This window comes from Staurois parvus, unplaced genomic scaffold (assembly GCF_062004578.1).
Source record: "Staurois parvus isolate SC_StPar_1 unplaced genomic scaffold, SC_StPar_1.0 ptg000137l, whole genome shotgun sequence".
NCBI classification, from domain to species: domain Eukaryota; kingdom Metazoa; phylum Chordata; class Amphibia; order Anura; family Ranidae; genus Staurois; species Staurois parvus.
The window spans coordinates 15,828,666-15,854,343 of record NW_028317933.1 but is presented as its reverse complement, the minus strand read 5'-3'; the positions used below and the strand labels follow the sequence as shown (position 1 = coordinate 15,854,343).

The 25,678-nt window shown below is 42.9% G+C and overlaps 1 protein-coding gene across 5 annotated transcripts in view; it reads left to right on the top strand.

Annotated features, from left to right (window-relative positions):
- Window positions 1-6,799: 6,799 nt before the first annotated feature.
- SLC35H1 (solute carrier family 35 member H1) overlaps window positions 6,800-25,678 on the top strand; it is a 60,805-nt gene continuing 41,926 nt past the window's right edge. For 2 of the 5 annotated variants that reach the window (XR_016312210.1, XM_089673398.1), the window contains exons 1-2: window positions 6,864-7,229; window positions 15,480-15,648. Coding sequence is in view for 3 of the 5 variants with exons in the window: in XM_089673398.1 (XP_089529524.1) it covers window positions 15,505-15,648 (144 nt within the window). In the remaining 2 variants the exon portion in view is untranslated. The other 3 variants (XM_089673396.1, XM_089673397.1, XM_089673399.1) reach the window with 3 other exon arrangements.

The window sequence follows — 25,678 nt, the reverse complement described above, 5'->3', positions numbered from 1 at the left end:
ATCACGCTTATGCAAGGCATCCACTGATCACCATGTGTACTCCTTAAGAAGCGGTGCCAGACGGCTGCCTCCGGTACTCTGCACATGGAATCCAGCAAATGGAGGAAAAGCATGTGGTTATCTTTTGACTGAGCAAGTGGTGAGTGACACCTTCCTCACACTGTGCTGGACACACAGCCGACAGGCCCTCATTGCTAGAAGTTTGTTACAGCTGCAGCTTCACTGACTTTCTCCTTGTTACTCTCTTACTACAGGATGGAGACATAATGTTACATTTTACAGTCGGTGCACAGCACCTTATTTGCATAGTCCATCAAAGATCTATTCATCGCCTTCACCTGGTTCAGTTATTATCAGTGACATTCTGATTCATATCTGGCGGATAGCTATATCTACATGCTGGCAGGGCTCTGCCACTCATATTCCAGACGGCGGTTGCCTCATGGATACTCTACAATTTAAGATATTATATCTATACATATAGCTTTCTGCTTATTACAATCTGCCTCTGGATGTTGATTTATATTTCTTCAAGGATTATTAAGTCATACTTATGGCCTATTGTAGGCCTACCATCTACCTTGGGTCTCTATGAGGACTATGTCTTCCAGCAATGATATTTGATTTATGGTTTACAAGTACCAAATGTACAGTTGCAAGAAAAAGTATGTGAACCCCTTGGGATTATGTGGAGTTTTGCATGAAATGAGCATAAAATGTGCTCTGAACGTCATCTAAGTCACAACAATAGAAGAATACAGTCTGCTGAACATAATACTATACAAACATTAGATGTTGCCATGGTTTAATTGCACATTACATGTAAACATTCACAGTACAGGGAGGAAAAAGTATGTGAACCTTTGGACTTAATAACTGGTTGACCCTCCTTTGGCAGCAATAACCTCAACCAAACGTTTCCTGTAGTTGCAGATCAGACCTGCACAACGATCTGGAGTAATTTTGGACCACTCCTCTTCACAAAACTGTTTCAGTGTAGCAATATTCTTGGGATGTCTGGTGTGAATCGCTCTCTTAAGGTCATGCCACAGCATTTCAATTGGGTTGAGGTCAGGACTCTGACTGGGCCACTCCAGAAGGCGTATTCTGTGCTGTTGCAGCCATTGTTTTGTTGAATTACTTGTATGCTTTGAGTCATTGTCCTGTTGCATCACCCATCCTCTGCGGAGCTTCAGTTGGCAGACAGATGGTCGTTTGTTTTCCTGCAAAATGTCTTGATAAACTCTGGAATTAATTTTCCCATCAATGACAACAATCCGTCCAGGCCCTGAGGCAGCAAAGCAGCCCCAAACCATGATGCTCCCTCCGCCATGTTTTACAGTGGGGATGAGGTTTTGATGTTGGTGTGCTGCCTTTTTTTCTCCACACATAGTGTTGTGTGTTCTTCCCAAACAACTCAATCTTGGTTTCATCTGTCCACAGTATATTTTGCCAGTAGTGCTGTGGAACATCCAGGTGCTCTTTTGCAAACTTCAAACGTGCTGCAATATTCTTTTTGGACAGCAATGGCTTCCTCCGTGGTGTCCTCCCATGTACTCCATTCTTGTTTAATGTTTTCCTTATTGTAGATGTGTCAACAAAAATGTTAGCATGTGCCAGAGATTTCTGTAGGTCTTTAGCTGACACTCTGGGATTCTTCTTTACCTCATGCAGCATTCTGCGCTGTGCTCTTGCAGTCATTTTTACAGGACGACCACACCTAGGGAGAGTAGCAACAGTGCTAAACTTTCTCCATTTGTAGACAGTCTGTCTTACCGTGGACACGTGAACATCAAGGCTTTTGGAGATACTTTTGTAACCCTTTCCAGCTTCATGCAAGTCAACAATTCTTGATCGTAGGTCTTCTGAGAGCTCTTTTCTGCGAGGCATGGTTCACATCAGACAGTGCTTCTTGAAACCAGTAAACCCAAAACAGGTGTGTGTTTTTTAAGGGCAGGACAGCTGTCAGCAACACATCCAATATCATCACACTGATTGGAGTCAAGGTTGGCTCACTCCTGGCTCCAATTAGCTCTGGGAGAAGTCATTAATCTAGGGCCTCACATACTTTTTCCTCCCTGCACTGTGAATGTTTACATGTTATGTGCAATTAAACCATGGCAACATCTAATGTTTGTGTAGTATTATGTTCAGCAGACTGTGTTCTTCTATTGTTGTGACTTAGATGATGTTCAGAGCACATTTTATGCCCAATTCATGCAAATCTCCACGTAATCCCAAGGGGTTCACATACTTTTTCTTGCAACTGTATATCTAAAGCCGGCATTTAAAAAGAAAAAAAAGAGTAGCTGAGGGTTCAAACTTCTGTCATTTTCCCTGTATCTAAGGGCTCTTTCACACGGGCGTTCCGTATGTGCGTTTTTCATCTTTCTGTTTACGGAAGAAAAACGGACACCTATGTATTTTTATGAACTAGTGGATATAAATGGATGATCATCTGTTTACATCCATTAATGTCCGCATCTGTTAACAGCCATTTTTTTAACAAAAGAAAACCTTATTTTTCTTCCGTAAAAAAAAAAAAACGGAACAGATGAAAAACAGATGTAAACGGACATTCGGTCTGTTTTTGCATTGGTAAAGGATTTAAAAAACTGATATAAAAACTGATGGAAAACTTCCGAGAAATTGATGAAAAAACAGATGTAAACAGATGAAAAACGGATGTAAACAGATCAAAAATGGATAAGTAAATTATTTAAAAAACTGATAAAAAAATGGAACAGATGAAAAACAGATGTAAACGGACATTTGGTCCGTTTTTGCATTGGTAAAGGATTTAAAAAACTGATATAAAAACTGATGGAAAACTGACGAGAAATTGATGAAAAAACAGATGTAAACGGATGAAAAACGGATGTAAACAGATCAAAAATGGATACGTAAATTATTTAAAAAACTGATAAAAAAAATGGAACAGATGAAAAACAGATGTAAACGGACATTCAGTCCGTTTTTGTATTGGTAAAGGATTTAAAAAACAAATATAAAAACTGATGAGAAACATGAGAAATTGATGAAAAAACAGATGAAAAACAGATGTAAATGCATCTGTTTTTGCATTGGTAAATGATTTAAAAAACTGATATAAAAACTGATGAGAAACTGACGAGAAATTGATGAAAAAACAGATGTAAACGGATGAAGAACAAATATAAACAGATGAAAAACGGATGTAAGCAGATAAAAAATGGATGTAAATGCACCTGTTTTTGCATTGGTAAATTATTTAAAAAACTGATATAAAAACTGATGAGAAACTGATGATAAAACAGATGTAAACGGATGAAAAATGAGTGTAAATGGATGAAAAAGGATGTAAATGGATCAAAAATGGATGTAAATGCATCTGTTTTTGCATTGGTAAATTATTTAAAAAAACTGATATAGAAACTGATGAGAAATCGATGAAAAAACAGAAATAAACGGATGAAAAACAAATGTAAACGAATGAAAAACAGATGCAAACGGATCAAAAATGGATGTATATGCAGCTGTTTTTGCATTGGTAAATTATTTACAAAAACTGATATAAAAACTGATGAGAAACTGACGAGAAATTGATGAAAAAAAAAGATGTAAACGGATATGAAAACGTAGGTAAAAAGTGAAGTCTTGATCTGTTTAGCTCCGATTTTGAAAGAAAAAAAAACACGACTGAAGTGATGAAAAAAATGGATTGCCCGTGTGAATGGACCCATATTAGGGAGATTTGCCTCACTTTCTGTCTTAGATGACTCAACAGGAAGTGAGAGGATATCTCTCCAATAGTTGTCACAGGAACAAGACATCTCTTTTATTCTTGATCTGGTGGCAGCTCAACCTTTTGGATTTCCATTCGCCTACCTTGCAGGTGAAATTGGTGATTAGGTCTCATTCACCCAGAACAGTTGGCCTGTACAATGTAAAGAGGTGTGTGTTTATGGGGCTGGGAGTGACAGATGTTTGTGTACGGACGTTTATAAAAATCAATTGCAACCTGCAGCTGTATGCATGTATTCATGCAAACGATTGGATGTGTGGTGACACACATACAGCTACTGATCTGTATAGGCGTCTGTACGCAAACACTTGTCATTCCTGGGCACCTCCCGGCTGTATAAACACACGCCTCTTCACACTGTACAGCTCTCCGAGCCCATGCGAATGAGCCCTGAGAGAAAGCGAATCTCCCAAAAAGACAGCAAAAAAGTGTCAGGGGTTCTATCCCCTCAAGCCACTGCTATTTAATTTACATACCCGTACATCCTCTGGTTGAAATGGTTTTACTGAGATCCTGGTAATTTTTTTTTTCAGCCGGTGATTCCATCCCTTGCCCTTCGCCATATAGCAGAAAGACTGCCAGAGGGCAGCAGGGCTGCGTAAAATACTGTATATATATGTGATTTGCATTTCTGAGTAGGGGGCATGTGCGCCTCACTACCCGCGCTGCTATTGGTGGTTAGAGATGTCAATCACCGGGTCCCACACTTGGCGATCGGTGGGGGAAGCTGACGGGAGAGACCTGTGTGTAAACAGCACAGATCTCTCTCCTGTCAGCATGTTCATGCTGCTATCTATCTCTCTGCACAGCAGAGAAATACAAAGCAGCATGTCTTCCTAGTAAAACACAACACACAGCACACAATGTAAAACACACACAGTTAACCCTTTGATCACCCCAGATGTTAACCCTTTCCTGCCCAGTTTCATTAGCACAGTGTCAGTGCTTTTTATTAGCACTGATCACTGTATTAGTGTCACTTGGGATGTCAGTGGCAGTTAGTCAGTTCCCACCCAGTGTCAAAAAGCCCACCACCGTCCCGCTATAAGTCGCTAATCGCCGCCATTACTAGTATAAAATAAATAAAAATTCCAGTATCTATACCGCCATTTGTAGACGCTATAACTTTCACGTAAACCAATTAATATACACTTATTTGTTTTTTTTTAGCAAAGACATGTCACAGAATACCTTTTGGCCTAAATTTATGAAGAAATTTGATTTTTAATTTTTTTTAATGGGTATGTTTTATAGCAAAAAGTCAAAAATATTTTTTTTTCAAAATAGTTTTTTTTGGGGGATGCATAGGTGTTTTGTGCAATAGCTTATTGCACAAGTTGAAGTACAACTAAGATCTTGTTCACATGGGCATACTTGAACGTACGCCCGTTTGAGGGTTGTTTCCCTGCCCAGGGATGCATAGGTGTTCCATGCACCCCTGTAAAGGACGTTCCATTCATGTCAATTAGGATACAGCTGCTGCTCCCAATTTGACAGTGGTGCACGTGCGTGTTCCTAAACGCAGTGTACATCTGGGGACAGGCACCCGCACAGCCGGCAGATTGGGAACAGCAGCTGCTGAATCCTAATTTACATGAATGGAACTTCCTCCACAGGGATGTACGGAACACCTAGGCATCCCTGTGCAGGGAAACAACCCTCAAACAGGCGTACGTTCAAGTACTACGTATATAAAAAAACAAGTTGCGCTAAAGTGTATACAATTAAACATCAAACCAATAGTAATCAGTGAGAAAAACAGAAAATGAAAAATATAAAATGCAATAAAAATAAAGTCCAAAAATATAAAGTTCAAATAATCAATAGTGTCCAAAAAATATAATTTATTATCACCAAGTGAATCCACCACCAAAATCGGTTAAATAAAACTCACCAGAGCAATATACTGATATATGATACACCAGCACAGGGGCGGACTGACCATTTGGAAACTCGGGCACTGCCCGAGGGCCCGGGGTCAGTAGGGGGCCCCATGAGATGCCGCTGGTAACCTTTTTCATAGGCTTTTTTGAGTTTGGGCAAGGACACAGGGGCCCCATGATCCCCTATTGCCCGGGGGCCCCATGAGTTGTCAGTCCGCCCCTGCACCAGCATAAAGCGCTTTTTGCTCTGGGAGCGAAGATTGGTAGATGACAGCAACAATAGTAATATTGCAGGATGCTCCGTGAGGACGTTGATGACGAAACGCGTAGGGTGAAGCTTTTGGATGTGACGTCAGCACACTACTGGTCCGCTTGCATGGCGCATGTGCAAGCTTAGCTGGGCTTGTTTGAGCTATCTTGAATACACGCTGTCTATACTGGTGTCAGTTTGGACACCATTGTTAGTGGCGGTCTGAGCTTCTTCTATTGAGGATATTCGGTATCTTTGAAGTGGATCTTCAGTTCTGCAGATTATTACTCCTTGGAGCTCATCCTGCAATATTCCTATTGTTTTTTATATACTTGGTACACCCTATACACTTCTATAGGTTAGGTTTTGCAGCTTATTGATTTATATATATTTTCCGTGGCGCTGGTTCTATTTACTTTATTGTACGTTCAAGTACTCCCATGTGAACAAGGCCTTAGTTGTACTTCAACTTGTGCAATAAGCCAAGTATAGGTAAAGGTTTATTGCATAAGAAGCTACAATGGTTTGTTTTCTTATATAAATTCTTTCTTCTTATATAAATCTCTCCACCAGAGCTAAAAGAGGGACACATGAGGAGGGCCTTGGATACAAAATATGGAGAGTCCCTTCAAATGAGGGACAGCTGGCAGCCACAAAGTGGGGTACCTCAGGACCCCACCCCAGAAATATGCTGTATTTGACAACCGTGTTTCACTATTTAGTAATATTACACTTTACATTGACAGTTCCCACCAAGTAAAGCAAAACATTACTGACAAACTGCGAGAAGTACATTCAGTCAGCTTTGAATGAGATTTTTCACATGCCACCACTAAGATGGCGGCCAGAGGAGGACGTCCGCGTGTGAAGCAGAGAACACTCCCAGCATGCACTGCACGGCGAGCCACGTCTTGCTGAGGAGCTGAGTAGAGGAGGTACAGGAGGGTCTGACAGGGCGGGATGGGAGGACACTTGTAGTGTAGTTCTGGCCCGGTGAGCCGTGTACACTGACGTGTATGCTGTGTGTGTGAGGAGACATGAACGGCTCCCATCTCTTACACGTTTACTAGTCCAGGGCTCTGTAAGTGCAGCCTGTGGACTCCATACAGACCATCGTGTACAAAGCCCCGGCTCTGCACTGTGATAAGCTGTACACACGGAACCCGGGACAATAATACAGGAGGGTGTCAGTGCCATCATCAGTGTACTACTAATCAGTGTCATCTGTGCAGGTGTCAGGCTGGCGGCCAGGACTGGACAGATGTTGGAGGACACAGATCTCCCTGCGGTGACAACTCTGGGCACGCTGTGGGTAAGTTGTCTGGACGCTGATTGGTCGGCTACAGATGTTGTCACCTCTATTAACAACATTTCATAGATCCCCAGGTGGTGAACACTCAGAATGGGGTCCTATGTACACAGCAGGGACACCTCATTGTCTGCACACTGCCAGGGGACCTGACTGTGGTTGGTGGCAGCAAAAAATGCCCCGGAGGTAGTGTGCGATAGGAGTTACAAATGCCGCAAGTCGGTGATTGGTGGGAGTAATAAATGCCGCAAGTCAGTTATTGGTGGGAGTAATAAATGCCGCAGGTTGGTGATTGGTGGGAGTAATAAATGCTGCAAGTAGGTGATTGGTGGGAGTAATAAATGCCGCAGGTTGGTGATTGGTGGGAGTAATAAATGCTGCAGGTTGGTGATTGGTGGGAGTAATATATGCCGCAGGTTGGTTATTGGTGGGAGTAATGCCGCAGATTGGTGGGAGTAATGTCGCAAGTCAGTGATTGGTGGGAGTAATTAATGTGACACTTATTACCACCACCAATATCTGACTTGCACAGTTTATTGCTCCACTAATCACTGTCTTGCAGCATTTATGAATCCCACCAATCACCGACTTGCAGCAAGTCAGTGATTGGTGCAAGTCACAAATGCTGCAATTCGATGATTGGTGAGAGTAATAAACACTGCAAATCCAAGATTGGTAGGAGTAAAAAAAAAATTCTGCAAGTTGGTGATTAGTAGGAGTAATAAATGCTCCAAGCCAGTGATTGGTGGGAGTAATAAATGCTGCAAGTTGCTGATTAGTGGGAGTAATAAACTATGCAACTCAGTGATTGGTCGGAGTAATAAAGGCTGCAGGTCTGTGATTGGTGGGAGTTCAGGCCTGTGATTGGTGGGAGTAATAAATGCTCCAAGTCGGTGATTAGTGGGAATAATAAATGCTCCAAGTCGGTGATTAGTGGGAATAATAAATGCTCCAAGTCGGTGATTAGTGGGAGTAATAAATGCTCCAAGTCAGTGATTAGTGGGAGTAATAAATGCTCCAAGTCAGTGATTAGTGGGAATAATAAATGCTCCAAGTCAGTGATTAGTGGGAATAATAAATGCTCCAAGTCAGTGATTGGTGGGAATAATAAATGCTCCAAGTCGGTGATTAGTGGGAGTAATAAATGCTCCAAGTCGGTGATTAGTGGGAGTAATAAATGCTCCAAGTCAGTGATTAGTGGGAATAATAAATGCTCCAAGTCGGTGATTAGTGGGAGTAATAAATGCTGTAAGTCAGTCAATTTTGCAGGGTTGGTGGCTAGTAGAGATGAGCTCAGGCATACCCTGAACTTGCACTCTCTTTTTTTCTCCAATGAGTTGTGGTCCGGGTCATTCTCACCCTGCAGCTCATGTAAAGACAGAGGACCAGAGCAGGAATGACCGGCCCTCAGCATATTATAGGAAGAAAGTGCGCAAGTTTGGAGTTGGGTAGAGATGAGTTCAGAGGACACCTGAGCTCATATCTAGTGGCTAGAAGGAGTGAGGCCTCATGCACATGGGTGTCAAAATGCATACCTCCATATGCGGTTGGAGCCAATTTCGAAACGCATTTGGAAGCATGTAATACTTTTCTATGACTAAATGCACATCTATACGTTCAACAGCATCTTGGTGCATTCAGTCTAGGTTCATTTACATAAACAAGAAATATGTGCATCCTGGGACCATTTAACCTGGTTCATGCAGCTAAATGCATGTAAAAGCACAGACAGTTCAACTCAGGAGAGCTTGATCTGGGAAATCAAAAGTTTATTTATACTTTCCAGATCAATGCCCCCAATGAGCTAAAAAATGCCACACGGCCAGTGATTAGTAGGAGTAACAAAATTTCACAGGGTGGGTTGTCAGTGCAAGGAGGTATAGTGCCCCATCGTTGGTGTCAGAGTATGAAATGCCTCAGGGTTGGCAGTCAGGTAGCAAAAATTCCCCTGCGTCAGTGATCAATAGTACCCCATCATAGGTCAATGGGAGGAATAGTGCCCCATAAGTTGTGTCAGTGGGAGGAATAGTTCTCCATCATTGGTGTCAATAGGAGGAATAGTACCCCATCATTGGTGTCATTGGGAGGAATAGTGCCCCGTTGTGTCAGTAGAAGACGTTTTGAATATTCCGGTAAATGCTCAGTCTGGTCTGACCGCCTGAGCTTATCATTTGGTCAGTGAAGGCAGGGATAGCCAGATCGGTAGGCTGCACGTAAGGAAACTGGGACCAGACTGAATGTGACTAAAGTAAGATTTATTAATAAGCAAAAACCCATCCAACACCAGCAAACTTTATACAAGCAAAAGTGAAAATATATACGTGACAGTGAAGCATGTGACAGAATACATAATCAACTTAACTATGAAACAATGTAAACCAATAGAGGAGAACACGCATAGACAGGTTAAGCCAAGAGGTGAGGGACACAACCACAAATCAGGATCAGGAAGGGGACCAGAACTGGGATTAGGAACAAGGGGAGCAGAATGGGGTAACAGGATTCAGAAACAGGATCACATTTGGAATCGTGGTTAAGGACAAGATCAGGAACCGGACCAGAGCATCAATAACCAGGTATGTGACTCACAGGCAAAACACTGAGGGCCCAAAGGAAGCTAGGGGAGAGATTATATACCTAGCCAGCAGCAGGTGGAGACTGATTACTGGGATCTGCTGACTACTTGGAGACACCCACTGGTGACTACTGAAACTATGACCTTCAGCTCTGGGAACCACAGTGCCACCAGCAGGTGATTTAGGTCCTGACACACAATTGAAGGACCAATAAGGAGGGTTGAGGGAGGAGAGAGGCTAATTTTGGCTTTTACAGGCAAGTCAAGATTTGCATATACTGTAACATCTGCAGCAACATTATATTATAAATCTTATAATTTGACATTTGGTTGTCACAGAAGGTAAGCGTTACGCTTGCATACAAATGTAAAATTTCCAAAAATGTTGAAGCCATGGGAAAAAAACTTTTTTTTTTTTTCCCCTGGTTTTCCAGAACAAATGGAAATTTTCAGAGAAAAAAAAATTAATTGCGGAGTAGTTTTACAAATTGAACGTCATTTTGTTAAATCGGGGAAATGTGAAATTCAGTGTATATAAAAGTATGCTTGAAATAAAAGTACAGGTTATAAAGTAAATAAACTAATCTTGCTTTTTACAATTTGTGATGATCTAGAAGCAGCAGAAAGAGTGTTTCTGGAATAAGATCCCTGGAGGGAAAAGCTATTTGCACTTTCATTTTGGTTCTCATCATTTAATTCCATAAAGTATTTTTCAATGTCTTTAGGGCACCTCTGGCATGTCAGGATGTATTTTGTCATCCTTGTAGCATTTGGAAAAGAATATTTCTTCTCACAATATTTGCAAATTGCAGTTTTACTCTCAGCAGAAATTGCACTGTGGAAAAGTCTAGATCAGTGGTTCTCAACCTTTCTAATGCCGCGACCCCTTAATACAGTTCCTCATGTTGTGGTGACCCCCAACCATAAAATTATTTTCGTTGCTACTTCATAACTGTAATTTTGCAGTGGGAGGAATAGTGCCACATCATTGGTGTCAGTGGGAGGAATAGTGCCCCATCACTGATGTCAGTGGGGAGGAATAGTGTCCTATCGTTGGTATCAGTGGGAGGAATAGTGCCCCATCATTGGTGTCAGTGGGAGGAATAGTGCCCCATCATTGGTGTCAGTGGGAGGAATAGTGCCCCATCATTGGTGTCAGTGGGAGGAATAGTGCCCCATCATTGGTGTCAGTGGGAGGAATAGTGCCCCATCATTGGTGTCAGTGGGAGGAATAGTGCCCCATCATTGGTGTCAGTGGGAGGAATAGTGCCCCATCATTGGTGTCAGTGGGAGGAATAGTGCCCCATCATTGGTGTCAGTGGGAGGAATAGTGCCCCATCGTTGGTATCAGTGGGAGGAATAGTACCCCATCGTTGGTGTCAGTGGGAGGAATAGTGCCCCATCGTAGGTGTCAGTGGGAGGAATAGTGCCCCATCATTGGTGTCAGTGGGAGGAATAGTGCCCCATCATTGGTGTCAGTGGCAGGAATAGTGCCCCATCATTGGTGTCAGTGGGGGGAGGAATAGTGCCCCATCATTGGTGTCAGTGGGGGGAGGAATAGTGCCCCATCATTGGTGTCAGTGGGAGGAATAGTGCCCCATCATTGGTGTCAGTGGGAGGAATAGTGCCACATCATTGGTGTCAGTGGGAGGAATAGTGCCCCGTCATTGGTGTCAGTGGGAGGAATAGTGCCCAATCATTGGTGTCAGTGGGAGGAATAGTGCCCCATCATTGGTGTCAGTGGGAGGAATAGTGCCCCATCGTGGGTGTCAGTGGGAGGAATAGTGCCCCATCATTGGTGTCAGTGGGAGGAATAGTGCCCCATCATTGGTATCAGTGGGAGGAATAGTGCCCCATCATTGGTGTCAGTGGGAGGAATAGTGCCCCATCATTGGTGTCAGTGGGAGGAATAGTGCCCCATCATTGGTGTCAGTGGGAGGAATAGTGCCCCATCATTGGTGTCAGTAGGAGCAATAGTGCCCCATCATTGGTGTCAGTGGGAGGAATAGTGCCCCATCGTTGGTGTCAGTGGGAGGAATAGTGTCCCATCGTTGGTGTCAGTGGGAGGAATAGTGCCCCATCGTTGGTGTCAGTGGGAGGAATAGTGCCCCATCGTTGGTGTCAGTGGGGGGAGGAATAGTGCCCCATCGTTGGTATTAGTGACACCAATGATGGGGCACTATCCCTCCCACTGACACCAATGATACTTACCTTGCTGACTCCTGCTCCAGCCTGGGCTCGCTCTCTCCCTCTCCCATCTACAGCCTGCATACCTGGCTGCAGCAGCAAAATTTGCACTTACCTGTCAGCTGTCTTCCTTCTCTGGCCTCTCTCTTCACTCGCTCCTGCAGCTCCCTCGATCTTCGTTGATCTCCGCGCGCTGCCGCTCGGCTCCTCCTCTCCAAGCTCCACCTCCTCACCGGTGATTGGCCGCCTGTGTGCCTCTCCTGAGCTACAGTTCCGGTGGCCAATCAGCGGCGAGGAGGCGGAGCTGTTGAGTGATCCCGGAGGTGTAGCCAGGTGACAGGGGCAGCATATCATCCCGCCCACAGATCGCCTGAGACAGAGGAGCGGTGTCTCGGTTCCTAAGACCATCGGAAATATGTGTTTTCCGATGGTCTTAGGCGACCCCTGGGAAATGGTCGTTCGACCCCCAAAGGGGTCGCGACCCCCAGGTTGAGAACCTCTGGTCTAGATGTTGGTCTCACCATTTTCATGACAGGAGGAAAAGAAAATCCAATTTACTGGGCAGACTATAGGGAAACATTATGCTGTGTTGGTGGAGAGTATTCATAGGAATCATTTAAAGGTTATGAAGATAAACTAATTTGTCAGACAAATTTACTATCTTACCTGTCAATGCCTGAGAGGACAGAAACTATTATCTACTGTATCCCAACAATCACCTAAGTGTAGGAGGTACAATATGGAGCCCACAAGCAAACTAAACTGGAGTATTTCCCCTGCAGTGCCCCCTAGTGGCAGAAATGCAAATTTCTCTTGTTTGAGAAGTGCAGTGTTACTTGAATTGTATACCAAGATTTGTTTTGAATTCAGCTGAGAGAACTTGTGATAATTTAGGACTCAGAAATCATGTAATATAGTTTTGAGTACCCTGTCATAGATATATTATTTATTATTGTAAAAGAACATATTCCACACTCTTCTTCTTTTTCATTTTTATTTTCAAGATCTTCCCATCTCTACATTTGTGTTTGTTTATTTTTTATCAAATGCTCACACTGAACTATCTAAGTTTGTTGCTTTAACAGGTTCCCGCCCGACCTATAGCCAGATGGTGGTCTGCAAAACCCCTCGTCCTTCCGGGTGGATGCCATATGGTGTTCTTTCAGGCATGCGCAGTTTGCATGCCTGCAGAGCCGCGCAGCGGTGCATGCTTTCACCGGCCGTGTACCACGGACGCGGCTGATGACAGATCTGTGTACCGCTCCCTGTTGCTGGTACCATGTGACCTGCTGTGACTAATCACAGCAGGTCACATGACAGTTGTATACAATGAATGGCTTCCTTTCATGCCATCCATTGTATACTAGTGTGTCTAGCTGTGAATGGTCACAGTGATCACATGCACAAGCTGGGCCAATCACAGCTCAGCTGTGTCGTGATTAGCTGTGGCCAAATCACAGCTAAGCACAAAAAAAAACCCTGAATGAATCGATGTAATTGAGGTAAATGCTTGCTTATAGCAAAGTAATTCTTTGCTATAAGCAAATTGTGTAAAAAAAAAAAAAAAAAATACTGATCACTTCCCCAAAGTAGTACACGGTTACTATGGTAGCATTGTACTACTTTGGTCATAGTAAAATATGAAAAAAAATCTTAAAAAAAAGAAAACTAAAATGTAATTAAAACTAATAAAAAAAATTAAAAAAAATTATAATTTGTTTTTCCATACTGTCACTAGTCAGTGTCCCTGCTCAACGCCATGCCAGTTATATGATGACGCTGTACTGCACTGGTGACAGCATGTAAAAAAAAAATAGTGAAAATAATTTTTTTAATTTTTTTCATTTTCCAAAAAATTATGACAAAAAAATTACAACTTCAAAAAACTCGCCATGCCTCTTATGAAGTACGTCGGACTGTCTACTTTGCAAAAAGGGGTCATTTGGGGGATATCTGTACTGTTCTGACATTCTTGGACCTCAAGAAATTAGATTGGCTGTCAGTACTTCAGGATTGATCAATATTCAGATCTATACCATAGTTTGTGAACTCTATAACTTTCCTACAAACTAAAAAATACATCCTAATTTGGGTTATTTTCACCAAAGACATGTAGTAGAATACATCTTGGCCTAAATTTCTAAACAACAATTATTTATTTGCAAACTTTTATAACAAAAACAAAGAAAAATGTGTTTTTTTTTTTTTCAAAATTTTCGGTCTTTTTTTGTTAATTTAGCAAAAAATAAAAACCCCAGCGGTGATTAAATACCACCAAAAGAAAGCTCTAGTTGTGTGAAGAAAATGATAAAATTTTAGTTTGGGTACAATGTTGTATGACCGCACAATTGTCATTCAAAGTGTGAGAGCGCTGAAACCTGAAAATTGGCCTGGGCAGGAAGGTGTAAAAGTGCCCGGTATAGAAGCCGTTAAAGTAAACTTGTCATGAGAATATTTTGGAGGCTTCCATTGCTTTTCTCCTGAAAGGGATAGTTTCTAAATAACAGAACAAGTTCAAGCTTGCAGAGATACATTGTTACATTATTTCTCTATATTTTTATATTGTATTAACTCGGTTCTGAATCTAATGATGTCAGCCTATACAGCAGCACTCACACCAGGAGACTGATTGGCAATACTCTGAACCAGCTGCTGGAGCTTTCAGAGCTGCTTGAAGTTCTCTGTCTACTCCATGGAAAACCAGTAAAAAGAAACATTATGGCTGGCCATACATTATACAATTATCTGCAGATTTTTGGTTTAGATTTACCAAAAACCATATAATAGGAGGACAAACCTAAACAACACTTTCAGTTATATCCAATTAGGCAGGCCCTTGCACTACATAGTTGAAGGTAAATCTAAAGGAAATTGGGCAGAAAATCTGCAGATAATTGTATAATGTATGGCCAGCCTTAGGCTACGTTCACACTAGCGCTGTGTGCAGGCGGCAGAGAGGCATTTGGGAAGCGTTTTTACCGCTTCCCAAACGCCTCTGCCAATTCTGCACATTACAGCACATGGTGCTGTTCTAATGGGAGCGTTTGCGTCGCGTCGTGGCTAAACGGATGCCTCTGGACGAGTCAGGAGGCGTTGAAGCCTCCTATTCTCGTCTATGGTGCCGCTCCGCAAACGCCCGGCCGGCGTTTGCGGTGCGGTTGTGACGCGGTTGCGGGGTGTTTGCGGAGCGGTAACACCACTCAAACTGCATTATAGGCGTTTGTGGGGCGTTATTAACGCTCGGCAAACGCCTAGCAACCGCCGCTAAACCGCGCATGCGGCATTTGCGGAGCGTTTGCCGAGCGTTAAAAAACGCTCCGGAAATGCCGGACCAACGCTTGCCAAACGCTATAGGGGCGTTTGGCAAGCGTTGGCAAAACAGCCTAGTGTGAACGAGCCCTTACAGTCATACGAGGAAGGCAGCAATATGAATGACTTGACTTTTCTGGTAAGTGTCTTGCAGACATAATCCCGTATTTTATGTTTTTTAGGTTCATTTTGCCACTATACATTGTAATGCAACAAAGTATTGGTGCGGCTGACAAGATGGGCATACCTTGCTGGGCCATACTATGGAAAATACTCTTCACAGTGGGGCTGGTCCTATTCTACTACTGTTTTTCCATCGGGATCACCTTCTACAACAAGTGGCTGCTCAAGGTGAGGAGTTCATATCAGTAGAAATATGGAGAACTCAGGGAAAACTGATTGCTTGAAGTTGGTTTTAGATAAGAAGGGGGTGGGGGATGGTTAGTCCCTGCAGGTGCTCATAGTTGTCTAGTATCCCTATGGGTTTTCTCAGCCTACCCTTGGCATGGTGAAGTCGGATTTTTACTGAGCTACTATTGTCACCAGCCTACATGTTCCTTGCATACACTTATTAATGGTCCATTAGAGATCAACATGCACAAGATAAATATGTGACCTACTATACTAAAGAATGTGACCAAAGAAGTAGTTTGAAATCCTTTCAAGCCAGGTTTTGATTTCCGTACTGCACCCACAAATCTATCTCCTAAAATTCTTCTTTACCATTGTGTCTTGCAGAAAAGGCACATGTTCGCTTCCCATACTTAGTGGGACTTTACCTAACAGCTTGTGGATATTATATGACCATGTCTGTAGAGCACAGGCATTCTTTTTATTGCATGGCACTAAAGGCGTACTGTAGAGCACAGGTGTCAAACTGGCGGACCTCCAGCTGTTGTCAAACTACAAGTCCCACGAGGCATTGCAAGATTGACAGTTGCAAGCATGACTTCCAAAGGCAGAGGCATGATGGGACTTGTAGTTTTGCAACAGCTCGGGGGCCGCCAGTTTGACACCCCTGCTGTAGAGTATACCCTGAGTGGATTGATAGATGTAGGCTGGAATGTTATGCATTCACATTTAGAAGACTTCCGGATTTGTGAAAAAGGTGCAATGCTATTGTTACATTGTTATACCTCTGTTCTTTTCATCTGCAGGTCAGTGGAGTAAAAATCAATAAATTTATTTTTACATAGAACTGGCATAACAATCTGAATCTCCTGATATAAGCCTGCACAGCAGCACTAACACCTGGAGATTGAAGTCAGTCAGTGCTCTTCACCAGGGGTCTCCAAACTTTGAAAACAAAGGGCCAGTTTACTGCCCTTCAAACTTTAGGGGGGCCGGACTATGGCCAGTGGGAGTAGGAAATTCCCTGGCATCGATGGGAGTAAGCTATGCCATAGGCTTGATGGTCAGTGGGAGTAAAAAAAATTTATGTCATTGGTGTCAGTGGGAGGACTGGCGCCCCAATGTCGGTGTCAATGGGAGGACTGGCGCCCCAATGTCGGTGTCAATGGGAGGACTGGCGCCCCAATGTCGGTGTCAATGGGAGGACTGGCGCCCCATTGTCGGTGTCAATGGGAGGACTGGCGCCCCATTGTCGGTGTCAATGGGAGGACTGGCGCCCCATTGTCGGTGTCAATGGGAGGACTGGCGCCCCATTGTCGGTGTCAAAGGGAGGACTGGCGCCCCATTGTCGGTGTCAAAGGGAGGACTGGCGCCCCATTGTCGGTGTCAAAGGGAGGACTGGCGCCCCATTGTCGGTGTCAAAGGGAGGACTGGCGCCCCATTGTCGGTGTCAATGGGAGGACTGGCGCCCCATTGTCGGTGTCAATGGGAGGACTGGCGTCAATGGGAGGATTAATGCCCCATCGTGGGTGTCAGCAGGAGGGATAGTGCCCCAAGGGCCAAGTAAAGGCAAGCAAAGGGCAACAGTTTGAAGACCCCTGCTCTACACATATACACTGTGCTATCAGTAACCAGTTCAAATATGTTCAGAGAAGGGGCGAGCAGAGTGATAACCTTATCAGTTTGTTGCTACTCCTTCAATGTCCAAGAACAGGCTAGGCACAAACTGGTGACCAAACTTAATTGCTTAAAGCAGGGATGGGCAACTGTGGCCCTCCAGCTGTTGGTGAACTACAAGTCCCATCATGCCTCTGCCTTTGGGAGTCATACTTGTAACTGTCAGTTTTGGAATGCCTCATGGGACTTGTAGTTCTACAACAGCTGGAGGGCCACAGTTGCCCACCCCTGCCTTAAAGTGTTACTAAACCCAGGACCCTGCATTCACTATATCTGGTCTCCCACAGTACACAGAACATGGAAATGCAATTATTTTCATAATTATAAACTGCTAAATACCTTTTCTCATCAGCAGTTAGGGCAGTCCTGTGACTTCTATCAGTGTTCAGCAGAGCAATTGTTAAAGCTTGTAGGAGGAGTTTTCTTTCTGCTCTAGGAGGATACAAAACCCCTCACCTCTGTCTGGACAGTGCTGATTGGCCCTGTGCTGAACAAATGCACTCTCCCAAGAAAAAAAAAACCCTCTCTGTCACTACACACTAAACTGAGCATGTGCAGAATGGCTTTGAGTTCAGTCTGGCTTATCAGGAGATAAGCTGTGGACATTTGAACAAGAGGTGTGGCAGAAATAATCGGATTAAACGGCTTTTTTACACAATGCAGTGGATTACCCCTTAGGTTCCGCAGCGAGTATAACAAGCATGCTTTACTGCATATACAGAATGGTTTTACTGTTGTGGATTTAGTAACACTTTAATGCCTATATCCATGTTTACTGTAACTTTGAATAGTTCATTTTGTCCAAGCTGACGGGGAATTTCCATCCTGCTCCCAGAACAAAATCGAACTGGACTGAGAGCTGCTCAGCCTTTCACAGGAAGCTTGATATTCTGTGAATAAACTTAATGACATCAACTACCTGCCTCTCCCCTGCAGTCAGTCAGAGAAAGCTCGATAGAGGAAGCCCTCGATAACCCCATGGTCTGTACACCTACTGTGGCTATTATGAGGGTTCCCCACACCTCCCACTGCATTTTTATTATTTTCAAATTGTAGGCTTCACCTGTGAAAAAAATGCTTGCCTGTCCATTTATGCCCTTTCCACCATTCACTTCTAATAATAATATCCTGTGCCAGCCCCTTCCACCCCATCCACAGGTCAGCGTTCCAGTGAGCGCTGGAGGGGCAGAGCAGAGAGGCAAAGACTGACCATCACAGCTCTCTGCTTGCAGTGAAGGGAGAAAGTACTGAGCGATCAGCTGTGTTTGATCGCTCAGCTATCACTGCAGGAGACAAATGCAGCATCTCTAAATAGGCCAGGTATGGTACAGTATATACAAAGTTATGTCCATTGGTCCGAGCTAGACCAATGTAACTGTATAAAATATCCATACCTGGAATTCCTCTTTAAATGGGACCTGCATTACCAGGGGCATCTAATATAGGTCCAATTTAAATTGCAGATTTCCCAGAACGCATTGGTTCCATGGTTCAATTTGAAGTTGAAAATAAATATTTGACAGCCACTGAGAGGTAAAGAGCAAGTGGGGATTGCACTGTGATTCCCTCCAGAAATGTAAGTGGAAGTTTTCTTTTTCCGGCTTTTAATATGATGATTCTGCCAGTGACACATTCCTGTCCTAGGATGAGGACAATCACTCACTGTACTTTATTTGTGGAGAAGCAGGGTTGTCCCCCTAGTGCAGTGTTTCTCAACCTTTTTCCAGTAAAGACACCCTTTAAAATTATGGACAGTCCTGAGGCACCCCATTCTAAAATTTGAAAAACTATTATGTTTTAAATAATGCAGCAACATCCACACACGTAGAACACCCAACATTAGAAGTGATTTATTCTTCCAAAGCAAATACACTTTTGCACAATGTTACTGACTAGTATTCCAATGTTTCTCTTCTCCCCTCAGTTTTTCTCCATCACTGAGCTAATGTGGCTCCCAGCATTGATGGAGAGGGGCAGGGGAGGGTCAAACTAGGATGGTGTGCAGGCAACTGAAATCCTCCTTATCAACTGATAATGTAATTGGTTGTCAGGACGCCAGCGGCTAGAAGGTCATAATGGTGCACAATGAAAACCTGTGGCTTTGTGTAACTAAAAGGCAGACTTGTTCCACTCACTGGCTTGTATACAAGTTTTGGCCAGTTTTTAGAAAGTTTGCCAAGGCACCCCTGAAGAAAAGCTGCCCTAGCGCATAACCACAGAACACCTCCCCCTCTCCATTACCAAGATTGGAGATGTTTTGTAGTTTTCAGATAAAAACTGCAAAGGCTGAAAAGTTATTTGAACGTTCAGGTGACTGCACAGGACGTTACAAGTACACCGACATTTCTGACAAGGTCCACGGGTATTTTTTTTGTACTTGCCAAAAATGTATATGCCCCCCCCAAAAACAAATAAAAATGCAAAAATAAGCTGCAAAATATTAAATTTTTAATCTGAGGTTTAGATTTATTTTACATTTTGAGCCTGGTTTAACGTTTTGTATTCCTTACTATTCTACCACAAATCTGGTAATGTGCCCAGATTTGCTGACACAGTCCATCTAAATGCTCACCAGAGCAGTGAGCTATACCTTAGAAGTAGACATTCTGATTTTTACAGAAGGCTGTAACCGTTTCAGTGAGGATGCTGATTATTCTGTTGACTTTTCAGTCAAATGTCTTATTTACATTTTTTTGTTTAGTTTCTTCTAAGCAAAACTGCCAGCAAAGCAAATTAAAATGACATGAACATGACAAGCCGAGGTACGAAGAGCCTCTTTACTTTGGAAAAATAAGTTCAGAAAAATGTTCAAAGAAAATTATAATGTTTTGGAGTCAAATTTTTTTTTTTTTTTTAAAGTCTAGGCCTGAAAGTGGCTTTAATTTAATGATTATAGTTTTTTTATGCCTCGTTCCGACTAGCAATGACATACATGTGTTTGAATGTGTTTATAGGACATATTCATATATTTGCATAAAGTAATGGGTTTATCCTAGGTTCACATCTGTTTGGATTTGCATCCTATGCTTGAATGGGCTGCCATGCCTACGTTTTCCTTAAAAAAAAAAAAGTTCTTGTACCTTTTTAAAAATGCGGGCGCAGGGAAATTTCATGGAGTTTTTGAACATGTGATTTCCCTGCGATTACTGCACATGCAACCAAGCTGTGTTTTTAGATGCATGGGGGTGCCATTCAGAATGAATAGTATCCCTGCGCATTTTCACATTTTTGGTTGCGGTTGTTGCAATACCTGAATCCACCCGCAAAGAAGTGAACCAGGTCTTTGGACCAGTTCACACCATGGCTGGAGCTCATTCCTGTGCCATTCAACTTGCATGCAAAACACACTGCTTTTGCAATCTGCAGCGGGTGTCAGTAAAAATTCAATGACACCCCAAACGCAGGACGCAAATGCAGTGAGTTTGCGCACACCTGCCCAGTCTTGTTACATTGTGTTTTAAAAAGTAGTGCATGATCTACTTTTGGCATGGTGCAGTGCGATTTTAGCCATTTAAAATGAATTGGTTTGAAATCGCACCACACAGAGTCGCATGTAGAACGCACAGCGTGTTCCTGTTCAGTTCTGGGCATTGTGTGAATTGGCATTTAGGGTAATAACATTTGTTTGACAGCTAAACAGATTTTAGTGCAGGATTTCAAGGTACACTGGTCTCTTCTTCAAGTTACAGTGGGTAAAATAAGTATTGAAAACGTCACCATTTTTCTCGGTAAATATATTTCTATTTCTAGAAATATATCAGTAATTAGAAAGCAATCCTGCCCCTTGTCAGTGCAAATTAATATCAGCTGCTTCAGTCTCAACTGATGGCCTATAAAAAGGTATCTCATTCAGGATGGCTAAAAGCAAAGAATTCTCTCAAGACTCTTGCAACCTTATTGTTGCAAAACATACTAAAAGATTTAGACAAGTTTGTGAAATACTGGGAGAATATAGTCTGGTCAGATGAGACCAAAATTTAACTTTTTGGATGTCATAATACACACCGGGTTTTGAGATCGAATGGCACTGCACATCACCCCAAAAAACACCATACCAACAGTGAGGTTTGGAGGGGGGAAGATCATGGTTTTCAGCATGTGGTACTGGCAAACTTCATGTTACTGAAGGAAGGATGAATGGAAAAATGTACCAAGACATTCTTGATAAAAATCTGCTGCCACCTACTGGGATGGTGAAGATGAAACAAGGGTGGACATTTCAGCAAGGCAATGATCCCAAACACAAAGCCAAAGAAAATCTCAAGAAAATAAAGCTGCTGGAATGGCCCAGCCAATCACCTAACTTGAATACAACAGAAAATCTATAGAAAAGAACTAAAGATCAGAGTTCATAGAAGAGGCCCATGGAACCTTCAAGATTTGAAGACTGTGGAAGAATGGGCCAAAATCACACCTGAGCAATACATGCGACTAGTTTCTCCTTGCAGGTGCTTTGAAGCTGTCATTACCAACAAAGGATTTTGTATGAAGTATTAAATACGTTTCAGTTAGTGTGTTCAATACTTTTTCCGTGTGCCATTCCATTTTATTACACATAAACTAATATCGGAACTTATTTGTTTTGGTTTTTTTGTATGTATGGATTGCATGGGTTGCTACTGACACATTTGGTGAACATGTTATGTCAGTAGCACCTTTAGAAATATATTTACTGAGAAAAATGGTGATGTGTTCAAAACACAAGAATGTTGAATTTGTATCACCCAATACCTGGGACATGTAGTTTGGGCAGGTAGTTTTTTTTAACCTTTATCCCTGCTGTGGGCAAGCAGCAGGGCTCACCTGTCAAGTGAAAGTATTCAGATGGCCGCGCTACTGCCCGATTGCTTTCACACAGCTCACAGTGCCAGCCTCTGCCCCTCCTGCGTGATGTCTCCTGGGCTCTGCTTGCCCATCTGCAGGGCCGGGATCGGTTCACCGCCGCCGGCTAAAGGGGAGGGAGGATAATGGACACATTTGCTCCCCTTCTTGTCCTGACTCAGAAGTGATGTTATGTCACTTCCGGGTCCCCGTTGACAGATTCCCTGGCCATAGATTCTGGGAAAGAATGTAATGCGGTGCGATGTGCACTGAATTTACTTTCAGTGGAGTACAGGGGAAACATGCAGGGTCTTTTACACCCTGGATATCTCAATAAAGATAACCTTTCACCAAAAATCATCACATGGGGCACTAGCAGCAAAAGGGATAAAGGATAAGGCCGACATGCCCCTTTCCTGATGAGGACCCAATCTGTGTTCATTACACTGCAAGGTCTCTGTTCTCCCTGCTAGTCCCTGGGTGCAGTGCTGGAGACAGGCAGGGAGGTGAGGAGGAGATAAACTGCCTCATGTTAAAAATATTAAACATTTAAGCTGCCATAAAGCCCCTTTTTTGATTTTAAAAGTTCCAGACATTCCTAAAAGCACCTCACATTTAAATACGGTTCTTCTTAAAATGTGTTTTTTTTTATCTGGACAAGTAGATTGTCATGTGAGACAAGTAGATTGGAGCCCCAATTTAGTCCCTGGACAAGTAGTTTTTTCAAAAATTTCTGCACCCCTGAAATCATTTATTTTACCCGCTGTATATGACACATTGCATTGCCTGAAAAGAGGACTGCATGCCTCCAAAGCTTGCTCTGCAGTTGGTTTAAATAACCAATAAATGATACCACCCAGAATCCAAACTTCTACTTTGTCTAATGTGGTACAGCACTCTGCTGCTGCATATACATATATGTAATGATTGTAAATGGTATAGTTCACACTGTGTGTTTATTTGAATTTTAGGTCCATTTGGTTTAGAACTATGTGCGTCCAGGGACAAGTTAGATACTCTAACTGCATCTAAAAGCATGTGATCGCAAGTACATTTAAAAACAGCACAGCTTGATCTGGGAAGCATAAGGTTTGTTTATACTTCCTAGATATTTTATCCTATATTTAAAAGAGAAGTTCAGGTTTAAAAAAAAGCAAAAAACACCTACATGTTCACCTAGGGTGAATACATCGTCAATCGGATGCTGCATCTGTCCCCCGCCACATCAAAGACCAAGAACAGAGTGATCAAAGACCACTGATTGCTCAGTTCTCCATCTTCAGTGACTGACAATCAAATTGTTGTATTATATCTTTTTTTTTTTTTTTTTTTATATACTACATGTATACAGTCTTCATATTACAATAAAAGACTGCATAGCAGAGCAGCTTGCTTTTCAACTCCCTTTGATTGAAACTTTGAACTTAGCCATGATAGGGGTGAGTCGCTGCTCTGCTGACTGAGTTCTGTAAACAACATACTTTTAGCATTGTTTTAGCAGACATAAATTAAAAGCACTATTAAACCCAAATGTAAACATTCATTATATTCCAGTTTTACAAATTCTTAGATTTAATGGCTGCATTTGTTTTCTTTTTTAGGTCTTCTTTACTTTTATTTTCATGCAGTCAGTAAGTCTGTTGTTTTTCAACAGAACAAACAATTCTGCAGATGTAGCAGCTTGAGGGTTGAGCCAAAGGGGTGCTTACAATGGTCAGCTTTTAATTATTGATGTAAAACCTTTATCCCAAAAGGAAAAAAACTGATTGCTGTAACTGCTTTTAAAGTACTTTCTGGAGTAGTTTGGCTTCTGTTAGTGTATCTAAATCTGCTAGTACATGTAGCATTCCCCTTTCCCCAGATCAGCAATGCTGCTATGCAAAGTTTCCCCTGTGCTCCTTTTATCCTGAATGTAGGCACTCTAATGCAGGAGGTATGTTACTGGCCAGATAATCAGGTGAAAACAGAGGGAAATAAAAACGAATGCAGCCACCACATCTAATGATTGGTAAGCTACAATATGTTACATTTTTGGTTTTGGGTTCAATACTGCTTTAAATGTAAAAATGAGACTAGAACTTCCCCTAATGTCTCTAAAGGAGAATGCAACATGTTGTTGAAATCATGTATGTTTTAATGGTTTTATTTACCGTATATACTCGAGTATAAGCCGAGTTTTTCAGCACATTTTTTGTGCTGAAAAACGGCCCCCTCGGCTTATACTCGAGTCAACGTCTGCAGATGACATGCCGTCCCTGTCATCTGGACACACCCCCGGGATCAATCCTCGCCGGTGATTGGCCGCCGAAACTGTAGCTCAGGAGAGGCACACAGGCGCCCAATCACCGGCGAGGAGGTGGAGCTTGGAGAGGAGGAGCCGAGCGGCACCGCGAAGATCGAGCGAGTGAAGAGGAGGAGAGCGGCCGGAGAAGGAAGACATCTGACCGGTAAGTGTGTACCATGGGAGAGGGAGGGAGCGAGCGAGCCCAGGCTGGAGCAGGAGTCACCAACGATGGGGCACTATTCCTCCCCCCACTGACACCAACGATGGGGCACTATTCCTCCCCCCACTGACACCAACGATGGGGCACTATTCCTCCCCCCACTGACAACAACGATGGGGCACTATTCCTCCCCCCACTGACACCAACGATGGGGCACTATTCCTCCCCCCACTGACAACAACGATGGGGCACTATTCCTCCCCCCACTGACAACAACGATGGGGCACTATTCCTCCCCCCACTGACACCAACGATGGGGCACTATTCCTCCCCCCACTGACAACAACGATGGGGCACTATTCCTCCCCCCACTGACACCAACGATGGAGCACTATTCCACCCCCTCGGCTTATACTCGAGTCAATAGTTTTTCCCAGTTTTTTGTGGTAAAATTAGGTACCTCGGCTTATATTCGGGTCGGCTTATACTCGAGTATATACGGTATTCAGAAATAGCTGTGGCCTACAGTTAAAATCATTCACTGAAATGCTTTATGTATTTGGATATGTTGTAACTAAACTGAGCTGATATTCCAGGCAAGTTGTTAAATGCAAACTACTGCTCTCAACTTTGGTCAAAGGAAAACTGTATTGGGGCAAAATGTCTGATGAATTCTTCCTCTTCTAAAAAACCCCACTTGTTTGACTTTGTTGCTGATCTAAAAACATTTATATTTATAGGGATTGTAACACAAGAAGCAAACAATCGCAGGTGATCTCACCCACGTAGCACTAAGCTAAATTAGTCGGGACACACTAAGGAGAGCATTCCTGTACTTTCCTGTCGCCAAGCTCTCTGTGTTAGTCTGACAGCACTGTGCTCCTATTGCTGTTCCTTTCTCTCTTTGTGCTGCTGTGCTTTCAGTTATAGGAAGGTAAAGGCAAATCCAGGTGCCTTTCAAACTACATTTACAGTGTTTTTTTTAGATGAATGCTGTAATTATTTTTTTCTCTGTCTGGAGTTCAGCTACATCCTTGATGGCCTACTGTTTTAAACATAATCTGAGTTTAAAGCAGAGATAAACACTG